General features: G+C 37.6%; 1 protein-coding gene across 6 annotated transcripts in view; it reads left to right on the top strand.

Moving 5' to 3' along the window:
* The first annotated feature begins 3,007 nt into the window (after positions 1-3,007).
* Positions 3,008-20,825, top strand: part of MAPK9 (mitogen-activated protein kinase 9) — a 61,584-nt gene continuing 43,766 nt past the window's right edge. For 5 of the 6 annotated variants that reach the window (XM_074212199.1, XM_074212201.1, XM_074212202.1 and 2 more), the window contains exons 1-2: positions 3,008-3,056; positions 20,647-20,815. In XM_074212199.1, the coding sequence (XP_074068300.1) occupies positions 20,694-20,815 (122 nt within the window). In that variant the 5' untranslated portion in view covers positions 3,008-3,056; positions 20,647-20,693. Of the gene's footprint in view, positions 3,057-3,460; positions 3,581-20,646; positions 20,816-20,825 lie in introns of those variants that run through there. The other variant, XM_074212200.1, reaches the window with a different exon arrangement.

Genomic DNA, 20,825 nt, shown 5'->3' with positions numbered 1-20,825 from the left:
CAACAAGATTAGACAACTTATTGGGTATAAGGAGTGAGAGTGACATCAAAGAGTAGAGGATGGAAAATTTGCCTGAACTGATACAGAGAGAAGTGAGCAGAAACAGAACAGTTTATCTAGTGTCACAGTTTAAGTAACAGGGATATTAAACCTGAAAGACTTAGTAACTGTTCATCACAATGAGGAACCACAATTCCAAAGGATTTAAAACAAAACATGATACCAACTTCCTGTTAGAGAAGTAATAGATTCAGAGTATAAATTTAGATTTGTTTTTAGCATGTTTAATGTGGGGAATTTATTTTGCTTGATTCTACATGGTTTTGAGGGGTTTTTTTGTTTTTAGTTTTTACAAGGTAATGGGGTTAAGTGGCTTGCCCAAGGCCATACAGCTAGGTAATCATTAAGTGTCTGAGGTCGAATTTGAACTCGGTTTCCTCCTGACTCCAGAGCCAGTGCTCTATCCACTGCACCACCTAGCTGCCCCGATTATACATGTTTTAACAAGAATTTTGTTTTTCTTGCTTTTACAATTGGGGGAGGGAGTTGGGAAAGAGAATGAGGATCTCAAATGGTTACAGGATTTAGACATAAAAACAATACTATAAGCAAATTAGAAGATCAAGGATCAGTTTAACTGTCAGATCTATGGAAAGGGAAGCAGTTCATAACTAAGGAAGAGATGGAGAACATCACTAAAAACAAACTAGATGATTTAAATTAAAAAGCTTTTGCACAGATAAAATCACTGTAACCAAGATCAAAAGAAATGTAGTAAATTGGGAAACAATCTTTACAACTAATGATTCTGATAAAGGACTCATTTCTAAAATATACAAGAGAACTGAGTCATATTTTTAAAACAAAAAGCCATTCCCCAATTGACAAATGGTCAAAGGATATGCAAAGGCATTTTACAGATGAGGAGATCAAAGCAATCCATAGCCATATAAAAAATTGCTCTAAATCATTATTAGAGAAATGCAAATTAAAGCTTCTCTGAGGTACCACCTCACACCTCTCAGATTGGCTAATATGACCAGAAAGGATAATGATCATTGTTGCAAGGGTTGTGGGAAATCTGGGACACTATTACACAGTTGGTGGAGCTGTGAACTCATCCAACCCTTCTGGAGAGAAATTTGGAACTATGACCAAAGGGCAACAAAAATGAGCATACCCTTTGACCCAGCAAAACCACTACTGGGTCTATACCCTGAAGAGATGATGAAAAAGGGTAAAAAGATCACTTGTACAAAAATATTCATAGCAGCCCTGTTTGTGGTGGCAAAGGATTGTAAATCAAGTAAATGCCCTTCAATTGGGGAATGGCTTAGCAAACTGTATGTCATGGATCACTACTGTTCTATTAGAGACCAGGAGGGATGGGAATTCAGGGAAGCCTGGAGGCACTTGCATGGACTGATGCTGAGTGAGATAAGCAGAACCAGAAAAACACTGTATACCCTAACAGCAACATGGGGGTGATATTCAACCTTGATGGACTCCCCCATTCTGTCAGTGCGACCATCAGGAACAATTTTGGGCTGTCTGCAATAGAGAATACCATCTGTATCCAGATAAAGAAACTTGGAGTTTGAACAAAGTTCAAGGACTATTCCCTTTAGTTTAGGGAAAGAAAACATGTCTTATTGTCTGATCTTGTTATCTCTAAGACTTTTTGTTTCCTCCTTAAGGATATGATTTCTTTCTCATCACACTCAATTTGGATCAATAAAGAACATGGAAACAAAGTAAAGACTGACAGATTGCTTTCCGTGGGGGGGGGGAGGGAAGTAAGATTGGGGGGGAAATTGTAAAACTCAAATAAAATCTTTAATAAATAAAAAAGAGAATGAGGATCTGATTATAACATAAAATTTAATTTAAAAAATTTAAAAAGAGGTGGAGAGTATGATTTTGAAAATGAAGACTTAAGTCTTTGGGAGAATAGCAGTACCTTCCAACAGAGAAGGGGAAAAATAGGAACACACAGAAGGATTGGGGGCAAGGGAGGTGGAAGGGAAGGAGGATTTGAAAATAAAGTAAAATTTAGATTTTTTTTCAGACACCCAAAGATCACCCTGCTATGCGGCTCCAGACAGGCCACCCAGCCCCATTTGCCCTGCACCCCTCAGATTTTTTTTAAAAGAAGATGGATGCCTGGGAGAAGAGCAAGACTCAAGAGAAATAGGGAAAATAGGGAGACAGGGATAGGATGGAGAGTGGGGACGGAAGGAGTGAAGATAATGAGTTCTATTTTGGACCTGTAGACTTTGAGATGCTCAAAGGATATATAATTTATGTCCCTAGTGGTGGCAGACAGATGGAGCATATATACATACAGATATGTATGTTGGATACAGGATTCACCTTGAGTCTTTCCTGAAGTCTATCAGTCTGGCACCACCAGCTACCACCTGGATATCATCTCTGCACAGAGATAAGTGCTGCTCCTCTGGCATGAGTTTACCAAGAGACGGTGCAGTGAGATGAAAGCAGAGAGCGCAGAACAGCATCTTGCCCCTAGCAAGGGACTCCTCAGTGAATGAATGACCCTTGTCGGGGCAGCGAGCGAGCCATCTGCATTCCGGGGTCTACTGTGCCCAGGCTGGCTGGGTGACGCAGAGGGCATCGTCTGCCCCCTCAGTCTATGGGAGGTGGCGATCGCTGTCCACTCCCACGGGGAGCCCGGGACACCTGCGCGCCGAGGTGGCCAGCAGCCCCTCCGGTCCGAAGCGGCCACACCTCGGGCCAGAGGCTGCCCTCCCGGCAGCCCCGGCTCCGGGGCCCCGCCCCCTCTCAGGATTGGCTGCGCCGCTCCTCCCTCCGCGCTCCGTGATTGGCTCCGGTGACCGTCCGTCCGCCGAGCTGGGCCCGGGCGGCTGAAGAGGGAGCCATGAGCGGAAGGGCCTGAGCTCGGCTCCTAGCTTCAGCCTCGCACGCACTGCGGCGGCGGCGGCGGCGGCGGCGGCGGCGGCGGCGGCGGCCCGGGCGCTGGGGCTGAGCCCTGAGCGCCGCCGGCCCGCCGGCCCGGACAGCCGCGGGGAGCGCAGGTGAGGAGGCGGGGAGTGGCCGGGCCGGGCCGGGAGCGGAGAGGGTGTGGGGAGCGGCGCCCGCTCCTCCCGGGAGGAGGGGGAAGGGATGAGGGCGGGCGCGGGCCCCGGGGGCTGCCCCCGGCGCCGCGCCCCGCTCCTCCCCGCCGCCGGCCGGGTGCCGCATTCTGTCCGTCAGGCGCCCGCGCCGGGGCCGCGGAGCCGGGCCGGGCCGGGGCGCAGCATCGCGAGGCGGGACCCCAGCGCCGCCCCTCCCGCCCTGCCCGCCTGCGTGACCTTGGGCCAGCCCCCGCCGGGCCGAGGGGCTTGCACTCGATGGCCCCAGCCCCCTGGGGACCGCCCTGCTGGGCGCCTGGGCACCCGGGTACCCCTGCGTCTGGCGCCCGTGCCCCCCTTCCCAGCTGTCACTCCTCCCCCTCCCCGCCTGGAGGCTGCTGGGGACCCCTCCCTCCCACTCCAGACTCCTGCATTCGACCTCGATGAAACCAAACGCTTGTGCCTTTCATCACCATCCTGTGAAAAAGGTAAAACGAGAAAAGCACCGTAAATGAAAGTCACCTAGATTGACGTCTCTTCTTTCTTTCCCCAAATTCAATTATTATTGAAGAATGACGTAGGACGTGAGACTCAGGCATTCGCGATGATGATTCTCATTAGTAGAATAGAGTGCAAAGCGTTTTCCTTCCAGCAACCTTGGTAAGTAGGTAGTGCACTGTGGCTCAGAGATCTGAAATGACATGCTCATCGGCACGGCACACAGTTTAGTAAGAAGCATAGTGGAGAATCCAAACCCTGGTCAAACCATCTTGACATCTCTCCTTTACCATCCATCAGATTCTCCAACGGGATTTGGAGATGGCCAGAATGAAGGAGTGAGGCATTGTAGAGGGGCTTAAATAATAGGCCTTGGGCAAAATTACGTTATAGCTAATCCGACCCCCGTGGACCCCTCTTCAGCTAGTACATTTTGAGCATCTTGAATTGGTATGTTCCCATTTTCTTCAGAGGGAATTTTCACTAGAAAATCTTAGTGAATGAGGCAGAAAATGTCTTTCAGAAGAACCTTGTTTACTAATTCCAGGAAAGAGAATATAGGATTGTTTAAGAAGAGGAAATGATTTGGATCTTGATTTAGATATCTTATTTCAGACTAACTTTTATGTAGATTTAACTAACTAACCTTTTATTGTATGCCCCCTCCCTTCTGACTCTTGAGCACCGCTAAATTCATTCTAATTTGTTGCCACTTTTTAGATCCTGATGTATTTCCTTTTGTTGGTAAACTTCCAAAACCAGCAGTGAGATGAATGTTAACATTGACAGTCATTTAGCCAGTAATTTGCTACATTGCAAGAAAGTATTTAACCCTGATTCAGTTAAGATCCTTTCTTTTTTTATACAATGTTTTTTTTCCTTTCAGAGGACTCCTTATAAGTAAAAAAAAAATCCCATTTTTAGCATAGTCTTCTCTGGGGAAATCTTCATTTTCTTTGAACATGTCACATTTTGTTCTCACACTGTTAGCAATTTAAATAAACCAAATCAAATGATCAGACCACTTAAATATTTGATAACTTTAATTTTTTTTAAATAATGGAATAATAGATTTCATATTTGTCTCAATAATAATTCAAATCGCATTTCTTCCATTTCATAGCATTTGAAATTCACTCATCCCAGTGTCCAATAGAGAGCATTTATCAACCTCTACCAAAGTTTTCAAAGAAAAGCACAATTCAGGCTTAAATTCAAACTTTTTTTCCCCTTTATAAAATTGCTAATCTAATAGTTGTCAGATCTATTTTTCTAAGCATATGATATCTTTTTACATACTCATCTAAGTAATTGAATTGCAAAAGTGAAAAGATCCTTATATGCTTTGAATTGTACTAAGTATCTACATAATTGTCTAAAACTTGTGAAATTTTTCCAAGTTAAAGTGGAGAAAGGAGAAGGAAACCAAGCAGACTTTTTTCAGATTTTTGTATTGGTATTTGTTAGAGTTTGAAAGTTAAAACTCCTAAAGAATAATTCACTTTTAAAAATATTAGTTTCCTTAACACTTGAAGAAAATAAATATTGAACATTAAAGTAATGTGATGTAGTTCTAACTTTATTTTAAATATTCCCTTGGGAATATTTAAGTAAAAATTTCACATTTTTAAAAAAATTTTGTATATTGATGTATTTTGTTTTGATAGGATGATTTCCTCAAAATTCTGTCTACCCCAAAACTCCCTATAAAAAGTTAAGTAATGCTACTCAATAAAGTGATTACAATTGACAGTACATGTCATTTTCCATTTTTATAGTTTATCATTTAACAAAAATTAAGGATGTTTGCTTTAACTTTAAAAATTTGAAATCAATGTTGCCTGTTGTATTTAACTTTAGTTTTGTGGCACAATGGCTTAGAATCATAAATGTAGAGTTAAAAGAGACCTCAAAGATCATCAAGTCCAGTTCTTTCATTTAACAGATAAGGAATTTTGTAAATTTGAGAGAGGCTTGGCTTTCTTGACTAAAGATCTTTCCACATTTCACTGAATTTTTCATATTTTCCCTTCTTTCTGGTGTACTATTTCACTACTTTTTTTTTAGTACACTTCTATCAGCTATTAGGCATGTATTTTATACTTTTTAACTATCAAAAATACTACTACTACTACTACTACTACTACTACTACTACTACTACTACTACTACTACTACTACTACTAGGAATGTCTGGGTACATTCAGGTCCTTTCTGTCACTTATTTCCTTGGGATATACATTCAGTATTGAGATTTCAAGATAAAAAAAATTACAAATAGTTTGTCTACGTTTTTTGAATCATTCCATCCTGTTTACTGTGTTAGACTAATTCATACCTTCCACAGTGGAGTAGGATGCTTTATATATCTGCATCCCTCCAACATACTTTCATTGTTTTATAAGACATTTGAGGAAAAAGGAAACAAGGTTGAGTAAATTTAAAAAACAAGTAGAATTTTCTTATAGCAATGTAGGGAAAAGAGGCTACAATTTGGAATTGGGATTTGGCCAGTGGAAAAATTACTTAATGTTTCAACTTTAATGGACTTATCTGTAAAATGGAGATAATACCTTTATTACTTCACTCACAGAGTTGCAAGATTAAGATGAGGTCATGTATATCCAGAACTTTGTGAATTTTTAAAACACATATCAATTTTAACTATTAATAGGCATTAACGGTTTTCTGTTGTTAGTTTACAGATGTTATATGGAAATAGGTCTTAAGCTTGAAACTCATGCTTAGAGGGCTTCAAAGTTTATGGAGAGCATTCTTCAGGTCTACCCTATGAAATCAGATTGAAAAACAAAAGTTATGTGGATTTACAAATCTAATTCTGAAATGCAGGCAGTTGTGAGGACTCTATGCTATCTTATACCATGGAGGTTTGGCATGGGGGGAAGATGTTAATCCACAACTCCATTACTAAACCTTGATTCAATGCCTATAATTATGTAAAGAATGATTAGTTCTCATACTTTAAGTTTGTTACAAAACCAAAGCCAATGAATCAAGCTTTATGACCTTGGGTAGGTAATTTCAAACCTCTGACCATAAATCACTCAGATAAAGGGGTGAGACTAGCTGATATTCCTTTCCAGTGTTAGACTTAACAAATTTCTAGAATCAAAATTTTAGAGTTGAAATGGGTCTTATAAATTTAGTCCAATACCCTCATTTTGTTGATAAAGAAACCAAGGCCATAATGGTTAAGATGGCTTGTCTTCTATTGGACAGTGGATGAGTGGTGATTAAAGTTCAAGGTTACTGCCCTTGGGCCAGTGTTCTTGCTTCTCATATCTTATGAGTTAAGAACATCCTGAAAATGTGCTTTTTAGAGTTTTTTATCTTGTTTTTATTGTTTCTCAGAGTGGTTTTTATGTTACTAGTCATTCTATTAATTCATACACTCCCTCTTAGATTTTGTAAAAAATGCATATTTATTGCAAATATATTTATTACATTAGTTAGTGCCTTTCAGCTAAAGCCTTACTCTAATACCTCATCATGAATAAAGATGACTCTGGAGTCTGTAAGACTGTTCTACCAGAATGAAAGCTATAACAAATTCCACTAAATTAGAAAGGCTTAGGGATTAGTCCAACAACACAATTTTTGCCATTTGACTAAGGACCAGCCTACCAAATTTGGAAAAGCTCATCATCAGAAAGTTGGCTACCATGTAGTTGGGATATTTTGTTTGTTTTGTTTTTGTCACAGTTAACTCATAAAATCATTCATTGTCAAATTTGGTGGAGTAAACGCCCAAATTGTATAGTCACAACTCTTTGAAATATTGAACTAATTAATATATTTGTAAAGGAAACAATAGATCATTGTAATTTTTTTTTTAGATTTTTCAAGGCAGTGAGGTTAAGTGGCTTGCCCAAGGCCACAGGGCTAGGTAATTATTAAGTGTCTGAGGTCAGATTTCAACCCAGGTACCCCTGACTCCAAGGCCGGTGCTCTATTCACTGTGCCACCTAGCCACCCCTAGATCATTGTAATTTAAAGAGCAACTATCCAATGGATCAGTAAACACATTTTAGATCACAGAAATGTTACTGAGCTAAAGATATTTTGGACTGGCCATAATGCAGTAAATTAATTTTAACTGCTCTTTGGGGATAAGGTAGTTTTTGGTAAGAACACAATATTAGAGAATGCAGTATAATAAAAGCATAGAAATTAGAGAGCAAAGGAAAGGTGTTTTTTTTTTTGGAGGGGGGAATAGAGTGTACATGTGCTTGTTATTTTTTTTTTAGGTTTTTTTTTTGCAAGGCAAATGGGGTTAAGTGGCTTGCAGGTAGGTAATTTTTAAGTGTCTGAGACGGGATTTGAATCCAGGTACTCCTGACTCCAGGGCTGGTGCTTTATCCACTGTGCCACCTAGCCACTCCTTAATTAAAGATTTTATTTATTTTGAGTTTTACAATTTTCCCCCCAATCTTACCTCCCTCCCCCCACCCCCACAAAAAGCAATTTGCCAGTCTTTACATTGTTTCCATGGTATACATTGCTCCAAATTGAGTGTGATGGGAGAGAAATCATATCCTTAAAGAGGAAACATAAAGTATAAGAGATAACAAGATCAGACAATAAGATATCAGGTTTTTTCCCCTAAATTAAAGGGAATAGTTCTCGAACTTTGTTCAAACTCCACATTTCTTTATCTGGATTCAGATGGTATTCTCCATTGCAGACAGCCCCAAATTGTCCCTGATTGTTGCACTGATAAAATGAGGGAGTCCACCAAGGTTAATCATCACCCCCATGTTGCTGTTAGGGTGTGCAATGTTTTTCTGGTTCTGCTCATCTCACTCAGCATCAGTTCATGCAAATCCCTCCAGGCTTCCCTGAATTCCCATCCCTCCTGGTTTCTAATAGAACAATAGTGTTCCATGACATACATATACCACAGTTTGCTAAGCCATTCCCCAATTGAAGGACATTTACTTGATTTTCAACTCTTTGCCATCACAAACAGGGTTGCTATGAATATTTTTGTACAAGTGATGTTTTTACTAAGGTCTTTAGTTTGATCCCAAGTTTTATGAATTGGCATGATTTAGATACAAAAGAAAGTAACAATCCTTAGTTGCCTTAGTAGTTTAGGAGATTATTTCACTGACAGTCCCACTATTCTGATCAAATACAAGAAATCATATGCCTCTTTTAAGTAGCATATTTTAAAAGTAACATTGGCAGATCAGCATGCATCCAGAGTAAGGATACCATATGATGAAGAATGTATCCTTTTTACTAATGGTTGAAGGAATAGACTGTTTAGATATGATAGCTAAATTCAGATATTTGAAGGGTTGTTACATAGATGAGAAATTAAGCTTATTCTGTTTCTTGAAAATCAAATGAAATTACAGAATATAATTTTGGCTCACTATATAAAGAATTTTCTAACTAATGGAATCCTTTAACATACTCCAACATACTACAAAAGTGTTCTCCTTAAAACTGAAGGAGCTACTGCATTATACTTAAGACCCTTCTAATGCTAACCTTGTATGATTCTGATGGAAATGAAGAAGAATGGTATAGAAAGGTCTTAGTTCAACTCTAGTTAGATAAGAGCTGCCTGTTGATCTCGATGTGTTTTCTAAACATTCCCAAGTATTTTTTTGTGCAGCATAGTCCCTGACTGAGCAGCAAATTGTAGTAGATAGATAGCTAGTCTTAAAGTCAGAGACACTTGAATTCAAGCCCTACCTCCTGACACACACAGTGCTGTGTCACCCTGGGCATGTCACTTAACATCTCAGTGATCTAAGTGACTCTCCAGGATTATAAATTGAAGAGATGTTGACCTGCCTTGATAGAGGAAGTTTACTTAAATAGGAGTTCTCTATCCCATTGAAATCATAGGGCCAGTCCCTATTTTCTACCCTATATTTTCTGACATACACTAGACACTTAATAAATATTTGTGGAATTTTAATTTTCTACTTTGAGACTTAACATCGTTATGATTCTTTTTGATGTAATCAAACTAATTTTAAAAAAGTTATAAAAGTAACAATTTTTATTTCTCACAAAAATTTCTGTGTAGTTACTACTAATTATTGTGGTTAGCAATAAAACAGAGGCAAATAGATTTGAAAAATTGTGCCCCATTCGTGACCTAAATGTTGGACAGACACTGTGTTTCTATCAACTGTTAATAGCTGAACTGGTACATTCTGCTTCAAGTTCGTATAAGTAATTCTGGCTCTCAGTCTGTGAGAAATGAAGAATTAGACCAAATCCCATAATTTTTTATTTTACAAAGTATAAAATTTTACAAAGTATAAAAATATCTTAAGCATCAGTTCTACCTCATTCAAGCTAAATAGAGCAGCATTTTGTGTTAGCTAATATGTACATTTTCCAGATACCATTTATCAGTATTTCCTGTGATGGTCATGGAAGCATCCACTACATAAAAAATACTTTCCAGAAATACTTTTTCCAGAAACTGGAAAATCTGGGTTCAAGTCCCAGGGCTATATGACATTAGACAAACTTTTTCACTCTTGGATCCTTTTTCCTTTTCTGAGATAGCTAGATGTCACAGTGGATAGAAAACTGGACTTGGAATCAGGAAACCCAGGCTTGTGCACTTCTTCAGACACTTCTTACCTATATGTGATGTTAGGCAAGTCATTTAACCTCTATTTGCCCTTTCCTCCTTTGTAAAATTGGAATAATAATAGTACCTACCTTCCAGGGTTCTTATGAGGATAAAGTGCTAGTTTAAAATGCTAGCTATTAAATGCCAAATATTTTTAAAATGGGCAATGCATCATCTGCATAATAATGTTTTGCAGAAAACATCTTTTAAACCATAAATCACAGTGCTTTTTGTACATTTATTACTATTAATATTAGTTGATCACAAAATTGATTAGACCAGAAGCTATCTGAGTAAATTATGCAGGAAGGGGAGTCCAGTATTTGTCAGGTAGTATTTTTAACTTGTAACTTGTGGAAGTATCAGCCATTGATACTTTATGGTTCATCTGCCTCCATGTTTGATAATTCATATTCTCTACTGGTTTATTTTTTTTCAGCCTCTTCTGCAGTGGTTGAATAGGAGCTTCCTCCTGGATTCCCACCTTATACTATTTTTTGGCTTCCAGGAACTGCTCCTGGGGCATTTGGGCCGAAGTGGGCCTAGGGTGTCCATGTAGATACATTTGTGGTTTTGTGTTTTGTTTTTTTTTTTTGTGATGTTGACCACCTGATTTTAAGAGAGTTAGAAAAGTAGCTTATGAAGGATAAGTGATTTTGTTACACAGGAAGTCAGTGACCTGGGCAATATCCATAAGTTCATGGAAACTCAGAATTGGCAGTAACACCTAGATCTTCCCAAATTTTCCAGATTACACTGAGACCTCAGGAAGAGACCTTAGAATTTCTTTTTTTTTTGAGACATGCATTCTTTAAAAAAAAATTTTAAAATTTGAGTCCCAAATTTTTTCTCTTCCTCCCTCCCCCCCCATTATGAAGGCAAGCAGTTCAAAATAGGTTATAATATGAATAGTCATGTAAAACATTCCCATATTAATCTTGCTGTGAAAGAAAACCTAGATTCTCTAAGGAGGAAGATGTTCATGAACTCATCATGAAGCAGTCTATTCCACTTTTGCACACCTTTAATTGTTGGGAAAATTTTCCTGACATTAGCCTAAATTGGCACCTTTGTAACTTCTAGCCATTATTTTCAGTTCTGGCTCCTGGGACCAAACATTTTTCTGAGAGTCCTTCAGGTGCTTGAAGACAACTATCAGGTATTCCCTGTCTTCTCTTCTGCAGGATAACTATCCCAATTCCTTCAATCAACTCTTCTTTTTTAATTGATTATTTTTAAAGTTCATTTTTTAAAAAAATTGAGTTCTTAGTTCTCCCTTTCCCTTCTACCTCTCCCCAACCATTAACAAAGCAAGAAATGTGATAGTAATTATACATAGGAAGTCATGAAAAAGCAGTTTTATATTAACCATATTGCCCTCCCCCCCAAAAGCAAGAAAAATAAAGTAAAAAAAAATCATGCTTCATTCTGAACTCAGTTCTTTCTCTGACATAGATAAAATTTTTCGTCATAAATCCTTCAGAATTGTTTTGGATCATTGTATTGCTATGAACAGCTAATTTATTCATAGTTGATTGTCATACAATATTTCTGTTATATTATTCTCTTGGTTCTTCTCAGTTCACATAAATCTTTTCCAAGTTGTTCTGAAAGCATCTTGCTCATCATTTCTTAATTTTTATTTTTTTTATTTTTAAAGTTTCCCCCCCAAGCTACATGCGAAAACAAGTTTCAACATTTGCTTTCAAAACTTTTGAATCCCAAATTCTCTCTCCCTCCTAACCCAATTCCCCCATTGAGAAAGCAAGTTACTTGGTATAGGTTAAAAATGTGAAGCCATATAAAACATTACTACAAAAGTCATGTTGTAAAAGTAAACAGAGCCCCCCACACACACACATACACACAAAGAAAGAGAATCCTTAATAAAAATGAAGTGAGAAAAGGAAAAAACAAAGCTTCAGTCTGTATTTAGACACCATTAAGTCTGTCTTTGGGATGGATAGCATTTTTTATCATAAGTCCATCAGAGAAATTGCTTCAATAGTTTTATCCCCACACTTACTATTGCTAGCTGTATTTCCCTCCATCCTATTCCCCCCATGCCCATTTATCTATTCTCATTTCAAAAATGGCTTGTGTCTGACTACCATCTCCCACAATCTTCCATCTCTTCTATCACCTATACCACCCCCTCTTCTCCCCCAGCCCCCTTTCTCCATTGCTTTCCTGTTTTCCTCTAGGGTAAACTAGATTTCCATACCCAATTGTTGCTTATCTTTTCTTTCTTTCTTTTTTTTTTTAGAAAGATTTTATTAATTTTGAGTTTTACAATTTTTCCCCCATTCTTGCTTCTCACCCCCCACAGAAGGCATTCTGTTAGTTTTTACATTGTTTCCATGTTATACATTGATCCCAGTTGAATGTGATGAGAGAGAAATCATATCCTTAAGGAAGAAAAATAAAGCATAAAAGATTTGAAAATTACATAATAAGATAATGGATTTTTTTCTAAATCGAAGGTAATAGTCTTTGGTCTTTGTTCAAACTCTAGAATTCTTTTTTTTTTTTGTTTTGTTTATAAAGATTTTATTTATTTTGAATTTTACAATTTTTCCCCTGATCTTACTTTCCTCCCTCCCCCCACTCCCCACAGAAGGCAATTTGCCAGTCCTGACATTGTTTCCATGGTACACATTGATCCAAATAGAATGTGATGAGAAAGAAATCCTATCCTTAAGGAAGAAACATAAAGTATAAAAGATAGCAAGATCAGACAATAAGATATCAATTTTTTCCCCTAAATTAAGGGTAATAGTCCTTGGTCTTTGTTCAAACTCCACAGTTCTTTCTCTGGATACAGATGGTATTTTCTGTTGCAGACAACCCCAAATTGTCCCTGATTGTTGCACTGATGGAATGAGTGAGTCCATCAAACTTGATCATCACTGACATGTTGCTGTTAGGGTATACAGTGTTTTTCTGGTTCTGCTCATCTCACTCAGCATCAGTTCATGCAAATCCTTCCAGGCTTCCCTGAATTCCCATCCCTTCTGGTTTCTAATAGAACAGTAGTGTTCCATGACATACATATACCACGGTTTGTTAAGCCATTCCCTAATTGAAGGGCATTTACTTGATTTCCAGTTCTTTGCCACTACAAACAGAGCTGCTATGAATATTTTTGTACAAGTGATGTTTTTACCCTTTTTCATCATCTCTTCAGGGTATAGACCCAGTAGTGGTTTTGCTGGGTCAAAGGATATGCTCATTTTTGTTGCCCTTTGGGCATAGTTCCAAATTTCTCTCCAGAAGGGTTGGATGAGTTCACAGCTCCACCAACAGTGTAATAGTGTCCCAGATTTCCCACAATCCTTCCAACAATTATCATTATCCTTTCTGGTCATATTGGCCAGTCTGAGAGGTGTGAGGTGGTACCTCAGAGAAGCTTAATTTGCATTTCTCTAATAATTAATGATATAGAGAAATTTTTCATATGACTATGGATTGCTTTGATTTCCTCATCTGTAAATTCCCTTTGCATATCCTTTGACCATTTGTCAATTGCGGAATGGCTTTTAAAAAAAATTGACTCAGTTCTCTGTATATTTTAGAAATGAGTCCTTTGTCAGAAACATTAGTTGTAAAGATTGTTTCCCAGTTTACTGCATTTCTTTGGATCTTGGTTACAGTGGTTTTGTCTGTGCAAAAGCTTTTTAATTTAATGTAATCAAAATCATCTAGTTTGTTTTTAGTGATGTTCTCCATCTCTTCCTTAGTCATAAACTGCTTCCTTTTCCATAGATCTGACAGGTAAACTAGTCCTTGATCTTCTAGCTTGCTTATAGTATTGTTTTTTATGTCTAAATCCTGTATCCATTTGGATCTTATCTTGGTATAGGGTGTGAGGTGCTGGTCTAATCTAAGTTTTTTCCATACTAACTTCCAATTTTCCCAGCAGTTTTTATCGAAGAGTTTTTATCCCAATAGCTGGACTCTTTGGATTTATCAAACAGCAGATAACTGTAATCATTTCCTGCTCAAACTCTACAGTTCTTTCTCTGGATACAGATGGTATTCTCCATTGCAGATAGCCCAGAATCATCCCTGGTTATTGCACTGATGGAATGATCAAGTCCATCAAGGTTGATCATCACCCCCATGTTGCTGTTAGGGTGTACAATGTTTTTCTGGTTCTGTTCATCTCGCTCAGCATCAGTTCATGCAAATCCTTCCAGGCTTACCTGAATTCCCAACCCTCCTGGTTTCTAATAAAACAATAGTATTCCATGACATACATATACCACAGTTTGTTAAGCCATTCCCCAATTGAAGGACATTTACTTAATTTCCAAGTCTTTGCCACCACAAACAGGGATGCTATGAATATTTTTGTACAAGTGATGTTTTTACCCTTTTTCATAGTTGTTGCTTATCATTTCTTAAAGCACAATGTAGTTCATCACCATTATATACCACAACTTGTTCAGTCATTCCCCGATGTATGGACATCCCCTTGTTTTCCAAATCTTTGCCACCACAAAAAAAGAGCTACTATTATTATTTTTGTACTTTATGAAGCCCTTTTCTTTTTCTTTGATCTCTTTGGGGTACAGACCTAGGAGTTGTTTAGCTAGGTTAAAGGGTATGCCTCTTTGGACATTTCCAAGTTGTTCTCCAGAATGGCTGAATCAGTTCACAACTCCACCTACAGTGTATTAGTGTCGCAATGTTTTCACATACCCTCCAAAATTGTCATTGTAGTTTTCTGTCATATTAGCCAATCTCATAGGTGTGATGTGTACCTCATAGTTGTTTTACTGTGCATTTCTCTTTTCAGTAGTCATTTAGAGCATTTTTTTTGTGATTATGGAAAGCTTTGATTTTTTTTTCTGAAAAGTATGTTTTTTATCCTTTGACTTACAATGTTGACTCAATTCTCTATATTTCTGAGAAATCAAGCCTTTAATCAGAAAAACTTGCTGTAAAAATTTTTCCCAAGTTTCTTCCTTTTTTTTTTTTAGAAAGGCAATAGGGTTAATTAAATAACTTGCCCAAGGTCACACAGCTAGGTAATTATTAAGTGTCTGAGGCTGGATTTGAACTCAGATTCTCCTGACTCCAGGGCCAGTGCTTTATCCACTTTGCCACTTAGCTGCCTCTCTTCCTTTCTTTTTAATGTTCACTGCAATTAGTTGTGTGTGTGTGTGTGCAAAAACTTTTTAACTTAATCAAAATTATTCTTTTAAATTCCCATGATCCACTCTCTCTTATTTGTTCATGAATTCTTCCCTTATCCTTAGAACTGACAGTTAAATTATTCTTTGCTTCCCTAATTTGCTTCTATCATCCTTTCTTTCAAATCATGTGCCCATTTTGAATTTGTTAATATGTAATGTGAGATGTTGATCTATACCTAGTTTCTGCCACACCATTCCCAGTTTTTCCAGCAATGTTTGTCAATAATGAGTTCTTTTCCTGAAAACTTGAATCTTCATGTTCATTAAACACTAGATTATTATGGTCATTTACTACTTTCACTATGTACCCAATCTTTTCCACTAAACTACCACTCTATTTCTTAGCCAGTACCTGATTGTTTTCATGATTACCACTTTATAATACATTTTGAGATCTGGTATGGCTAGGCCAACTTCCTTCACACTTTTTTCCCCATTAATTTCTTTGATATTCTTAACCTTTTTGCTTTTCTATATGAATCTTGTTATTTTTTTTTGGTAACTATAAAAATCAGTTTGTTTGGAATGGCAATGAATAAGTAAATTAGTTTAGCTAGAATTGTCTTTTTTTTAATAGCGTCTCATCCTACCTGTGAGCAATTGATATTTTTCCTTTTGTTCAGACATGATGTTTTTATTGTGAAAAGTGTTCTCTAATTGCGTTTATACAATTCCAATGTTTGTCTGGGCAGGTAGATTCCCAAGATAGATTATCTACAGTCTACACATACTTCCCAATTTCAATCTAAGGCACCATCATTTTTTAAAAAATATTTTATTTTGAGTTTTACAATTTTTCCCCAATCTTACTTCCCTCCCCCCACCAGCACTATCATTGTTAACAGGGTTATTTTTTGTTACATTTTGAGTTTCAAGTTATCCCCCTCTCTCCCAACTCTGTATTAGAGAAAACCAACATTACATACTTCTACATATCAGGTGGATAGCATTTTCCTTCCTATGTCCTTCAGTTGTCTTAAATGTTCATATTACTTGGTCTTTCATTTACTCTTTGAACAATATTACTTCACAACTTATTCAGCCACTCTTCTCTTGATGGACATCCCAATTTCCAGTTCTTTGCTACCACAGAGAGAGCTGCTATAAATATTTTAGAAGATATAAGTTCTTTTCCTTTTTCCCTGATCACTTTGGAAAACAGACCTAATTGATTTTGCTGGGTCAGAGATATACACAGTTTTGAAACTCTTTGGGCATAATTCCCTATTACTCACCCAAATGGTTAGATCAGTTCACAATTCCACCAAGTGTATTCATGTCCCAGTTTTTCCATATCTCCTATAATAATTGTCGTTTTTCCCTTCTATCATTTTAGCCAGTCTGATAGGTATGAAGTGGTGCCTCAGAACTGTTTTAATTCACATTTTTGTCAGTGATGATTGATACATTTTATATGACTATAGATAACTTTTATTTTATATTCTTGCAAATTTGATTCAGTTCTCTGTATTTTTGAGACACACATCAAAGTGATATAGTAGAAATGGCACTGTGTGCAGAATCAGGAAGATCTGAATTCAACTATGGTCTTAAACACTCAGTACCTTTGTGGCTCTAAGCTAGTCACTTAACCTTGCTTTGCTTCACTTTCCTCAGCTATAGAATGGGAATAATAATAGCACCTAACTTGCAGTGTTGTTTTGAAGACCAAATAGGATGATATGTATAAGAAGCACTTAACACTATGCCAGACCATGCTTATTCCTTTCTTTCCTTTCCCTCCTCCACCCCCTTTCCTTTCCCTTTCTTACACATCAGAAGACTCTTAAGTAAGAATTAGGCTCATCTTGGGAAGAGATATATATTTCTTCTCTTAGGAAGGTAAAACAGCATGAGAATAGGAGCTGTAAAAAATCACATTATTCATTTTAAATATGTGGGTAGTGATTCTGTTAAAAGACACAGGAGAACAGCATTTCCATATCTTTGAGGAAATCCTAAAAATAGCAAACAGTTATAGTTAAAGAACTAGTGATAGAAAAGATAGAATGCTTTTGATTTCTTTCCACAAAAAATGTAAGTTTGAAAGCGATTACAGTTTAAAACAAATAAAGCATCACCTTTGGGGGGGTGTAGAGGGAATAGGAAGGAACCACATTTCCTTTCGAAAAGAATAATAATCCAAATCACTCTGGTTTCTCGAAGATTGACCAATGATGGGTCCTGACCCAAGCCTCCATTGGTCAATAGGTTTTGTTGACTCAGAGTCAGTGTAAATAGCAATTTTTTCCTTTTCTGGTCGGAAACCCTGAGGGTCTTCCTCTCCCAAACTGAATTTTTTTAAATAGGCAAAAGAAGTCATCCTTTGCTTCATTTCTTACCCAGCCTTAAATCACTGCATGGGTATAGCCTCAGACAAACTGAGACCTTATAAGGAAGGACTTTAGAGAAATATAAATTTCTTGAAATGTAGCTCTGGTAACCAGACATTGATAAGACCATTTGGAGCAATTGACTATTGCTGGGGATTGACTATCCCTTAAACCCAAATTGCTTTTGCTCTCATTTATGGGCCAAATTTGGGCCTCAACTCTAGGCTCTATTGGTCATTGTTTGGGTTTTGTTGGCCCAAAGTAAGTGTAAATTACAGTTGTTTCTATTCTGGCCAGAAACCCTGAGAGTCTTCCTCTTCTGGATTGATTTTTTTTTTTTTTTTTTAGTATAAAAGAGAACCTTCTTTGCCTCATTTCTTACCTAACCTTAATCATTGATGGTGTTACCTCAAGCAAACCTGGCAAATACCTTAGCTTAAAAAGACCAAGGTCTCCTACTACGTTCTGGGCCATCTCCAGTCTTTCTTATCTATGCCCTGCCACTGGACACAGAGGGCTCTGGAAGAGAGAGTGAGACTGGTGGTTTTTTATACCTCTGCCTCAACTTAAATCCAGTTCACTTGCAAGTCAAGAGGGCACTTTCATGATGTCATTGGTCTTCTAAAAGGGTGAACAAACAGCAACAGAATAAACAAGTGAGGACAATTCTTGTTATGGTCAACCTAATAACATATGGGACTTGTTCTTATGCAATAGGTATACATTCTTTCATTGGTCCTTTTTGTTTTTTTTAACTTAAAACTTAGTCATCATAATTTGAATGCCAATATGTGTATTTCTGTACCCAGGATCATTGGAATTAGACTTAAGAGTCAATCCTTGGGGTGGCTAGGTTGGCGTGGTGGATAAAGCACTGGTCCTGGAGTCAGGAGTACCTGGGTTCAAATCCGGTCTCAGACACTTAATAATTACCTAGCTGTGTGGCCTTGGGCAGGCCACTTAACCCCATTTGCCTTGCAAAAACCTAAAAAGAAAAAAGTCAATCCTATATCACTTCCAAAAATTACTAAACAGAGAAACAGCATTAAGAGTGAAATTAGGGGGTGGTCTGCTTTCTTTTGAAAGAATGATTGATTTACAGACACTAAATAATTACCTAGCTGTGTGGCCTTGGGCAAGCCATTTAACTCCATTTGCCTTGCAAAAAAAAAAAGAATGATTGATTTAGAATTTGGGGTGGCTAGGTGGCACAATGGATAGAGCACCGGCCCCGGAATCAGGACTACCTGAGTTCAAATCCGGTCTCAGACACTTAATAATTACCTAGCTGTGTGGCTTTGGGCAGGCCACTTAACCCCAATTTGCCTTGCAAAAAAACCTAAAAAAAAAAATTCAAAGAACTTTTTCAAAATCCTATCTTCTTAATGCTAATGCCTTTCCTCCAAATTATCTCCAATTTATCCTGGATATGTATGTGTGTATATAGATGTGTTTGTGTTCATATATAGTTACATACACATATATACATACATATAATATTTGCACCTAGTTTTTTGCATGTAGTTTCCAATAGACTGTGACCTCCTTGAGAGCAAGGACAGAAGGAAGTTGGAGGTACTTTTGTGGTACCTTCTTTCATCTCTAAATCTGTAATTTGTATTGTTCGATAAATGATGATTTAAAGCAGTGCCTGCCACCTCCAATTGAACTAGATAGGAGACATAGACAATAAAATAGTGATTCAATTTCATTATGCTACCACTAACAATGCTAGTAATAATCTTTACCTTATTTTCTCCAAAGGTAGCTACTTGAATTCTAGTTTTTAATATTTACTTATACAAAAAAAATGAATTACTTTCTTTCCTTTCATTAACTGTCAAGATTTCTTGAGGCACATATCAGAGAATGTCTCTTAGCAGGTTTATCAGTAAAACTTAGCAAATTGGTTTTTTGGGGTTTTTTTTTTAGGTTTTTGCAAGGCAAATGGGGTTAAGTGGCCTGCCCAAGGCCACACAGCTAGGTAATTATTAAGTGTCTGAGACCGGATTTGAACCCAGGTACTCCTGACTACAGGGCCGGTGCTTTATCCACTGCGCCACCTAGCCACCCCACTACCTAGCTGCCCCAAGCAAATTGTTTTATATTGTATAGTTATATTGTATAGTATGTACATACATACATGCATACATACATACAAGCAAATCTCAATTCTGGAGTAGGTTTTATTCTAAAAATTCCTTATTTAAAACTAAAAAGTAATTTCATATAGATAAAATGTATATATATATTTGCTTCCAACCTATCTTGTAAAAATGATAGCATATGTACATATTTTTCTCAACTTTAAACCATTATGATATTGCTCACCTGTATTCTGGGATGGTTGTTGGCCAGGTTCAGATCTTATAGTTCAGAATGACAATGAATGTTGGACCTGATTGAGGTTTCAACAAGGAAGAGATAGCCAGTTGCACCTCTTGCTCAACCTGCCCTCCATGGAACTGGAGCTCATTCAGTACTAGGCAAAGGAAGAATGACTGGGGTAGGACCTCAGATATGAGGGCTAAAATCAGTGTTCCAGGGATGAGGGAAAGAAGGTGTGGGGTCTAGGAATTTCTTTGCCAGTATTAAACTATCTTGGACCAGTTCCCTATTACCTCTTTTCTTCTGAGGCCACATATTGCTTCTGACCTAGATCTTTCTCTTCTCTTTGGCTATTCATATCAGAGAAAAATATATGTAATTGAAGATTACTTTGTGACATATATGCCAGAAGATATCACAGTTTTCATTTTCACTGAAAATTAATTCTCATGAGTAGTTTTAAAAAAAGCAAAATAAGCTACTAAAATTGATAAAAAATAAATTACTTGCATAAGCATGTGTATTTAATTTAAGTAAGAATCCATATATGTTTTGCTTTTCTTAAAGGAAATCAAACGGTACCAGGCCTTTGGAAAACTACGTGGCACTGCATCATGACTGACAATAAATGTGATAGTCATTTTTATAGTGTGCAAGTTGCAGATTCAACTTTCACAGTACTAAAACGTTACCAGCAATTAAAACCAATAGGATCTGGAGCTCAGGGAATTGTTTGGTAAGTAATA

Source organism: Macrotis lagotis, chromosome 1, assembly GCF_037893015.1.
Source record: "Macrotis lagotis isolate mMagLag1 chromosome 1, bilby.v1.9.chrom.fasta, whole genome shotgun sequence".
NCBI classification, from domain to species: domain Eukaryota; kingdom Metazoa; phylum Chordata; class Mammalia; order Peramelemorphia; family Peramelidae; genus Macrotis; species Macrotis lagotis.
This window is presented reverse-complemented; position numbering and strand designations above follow the sequence as displayed.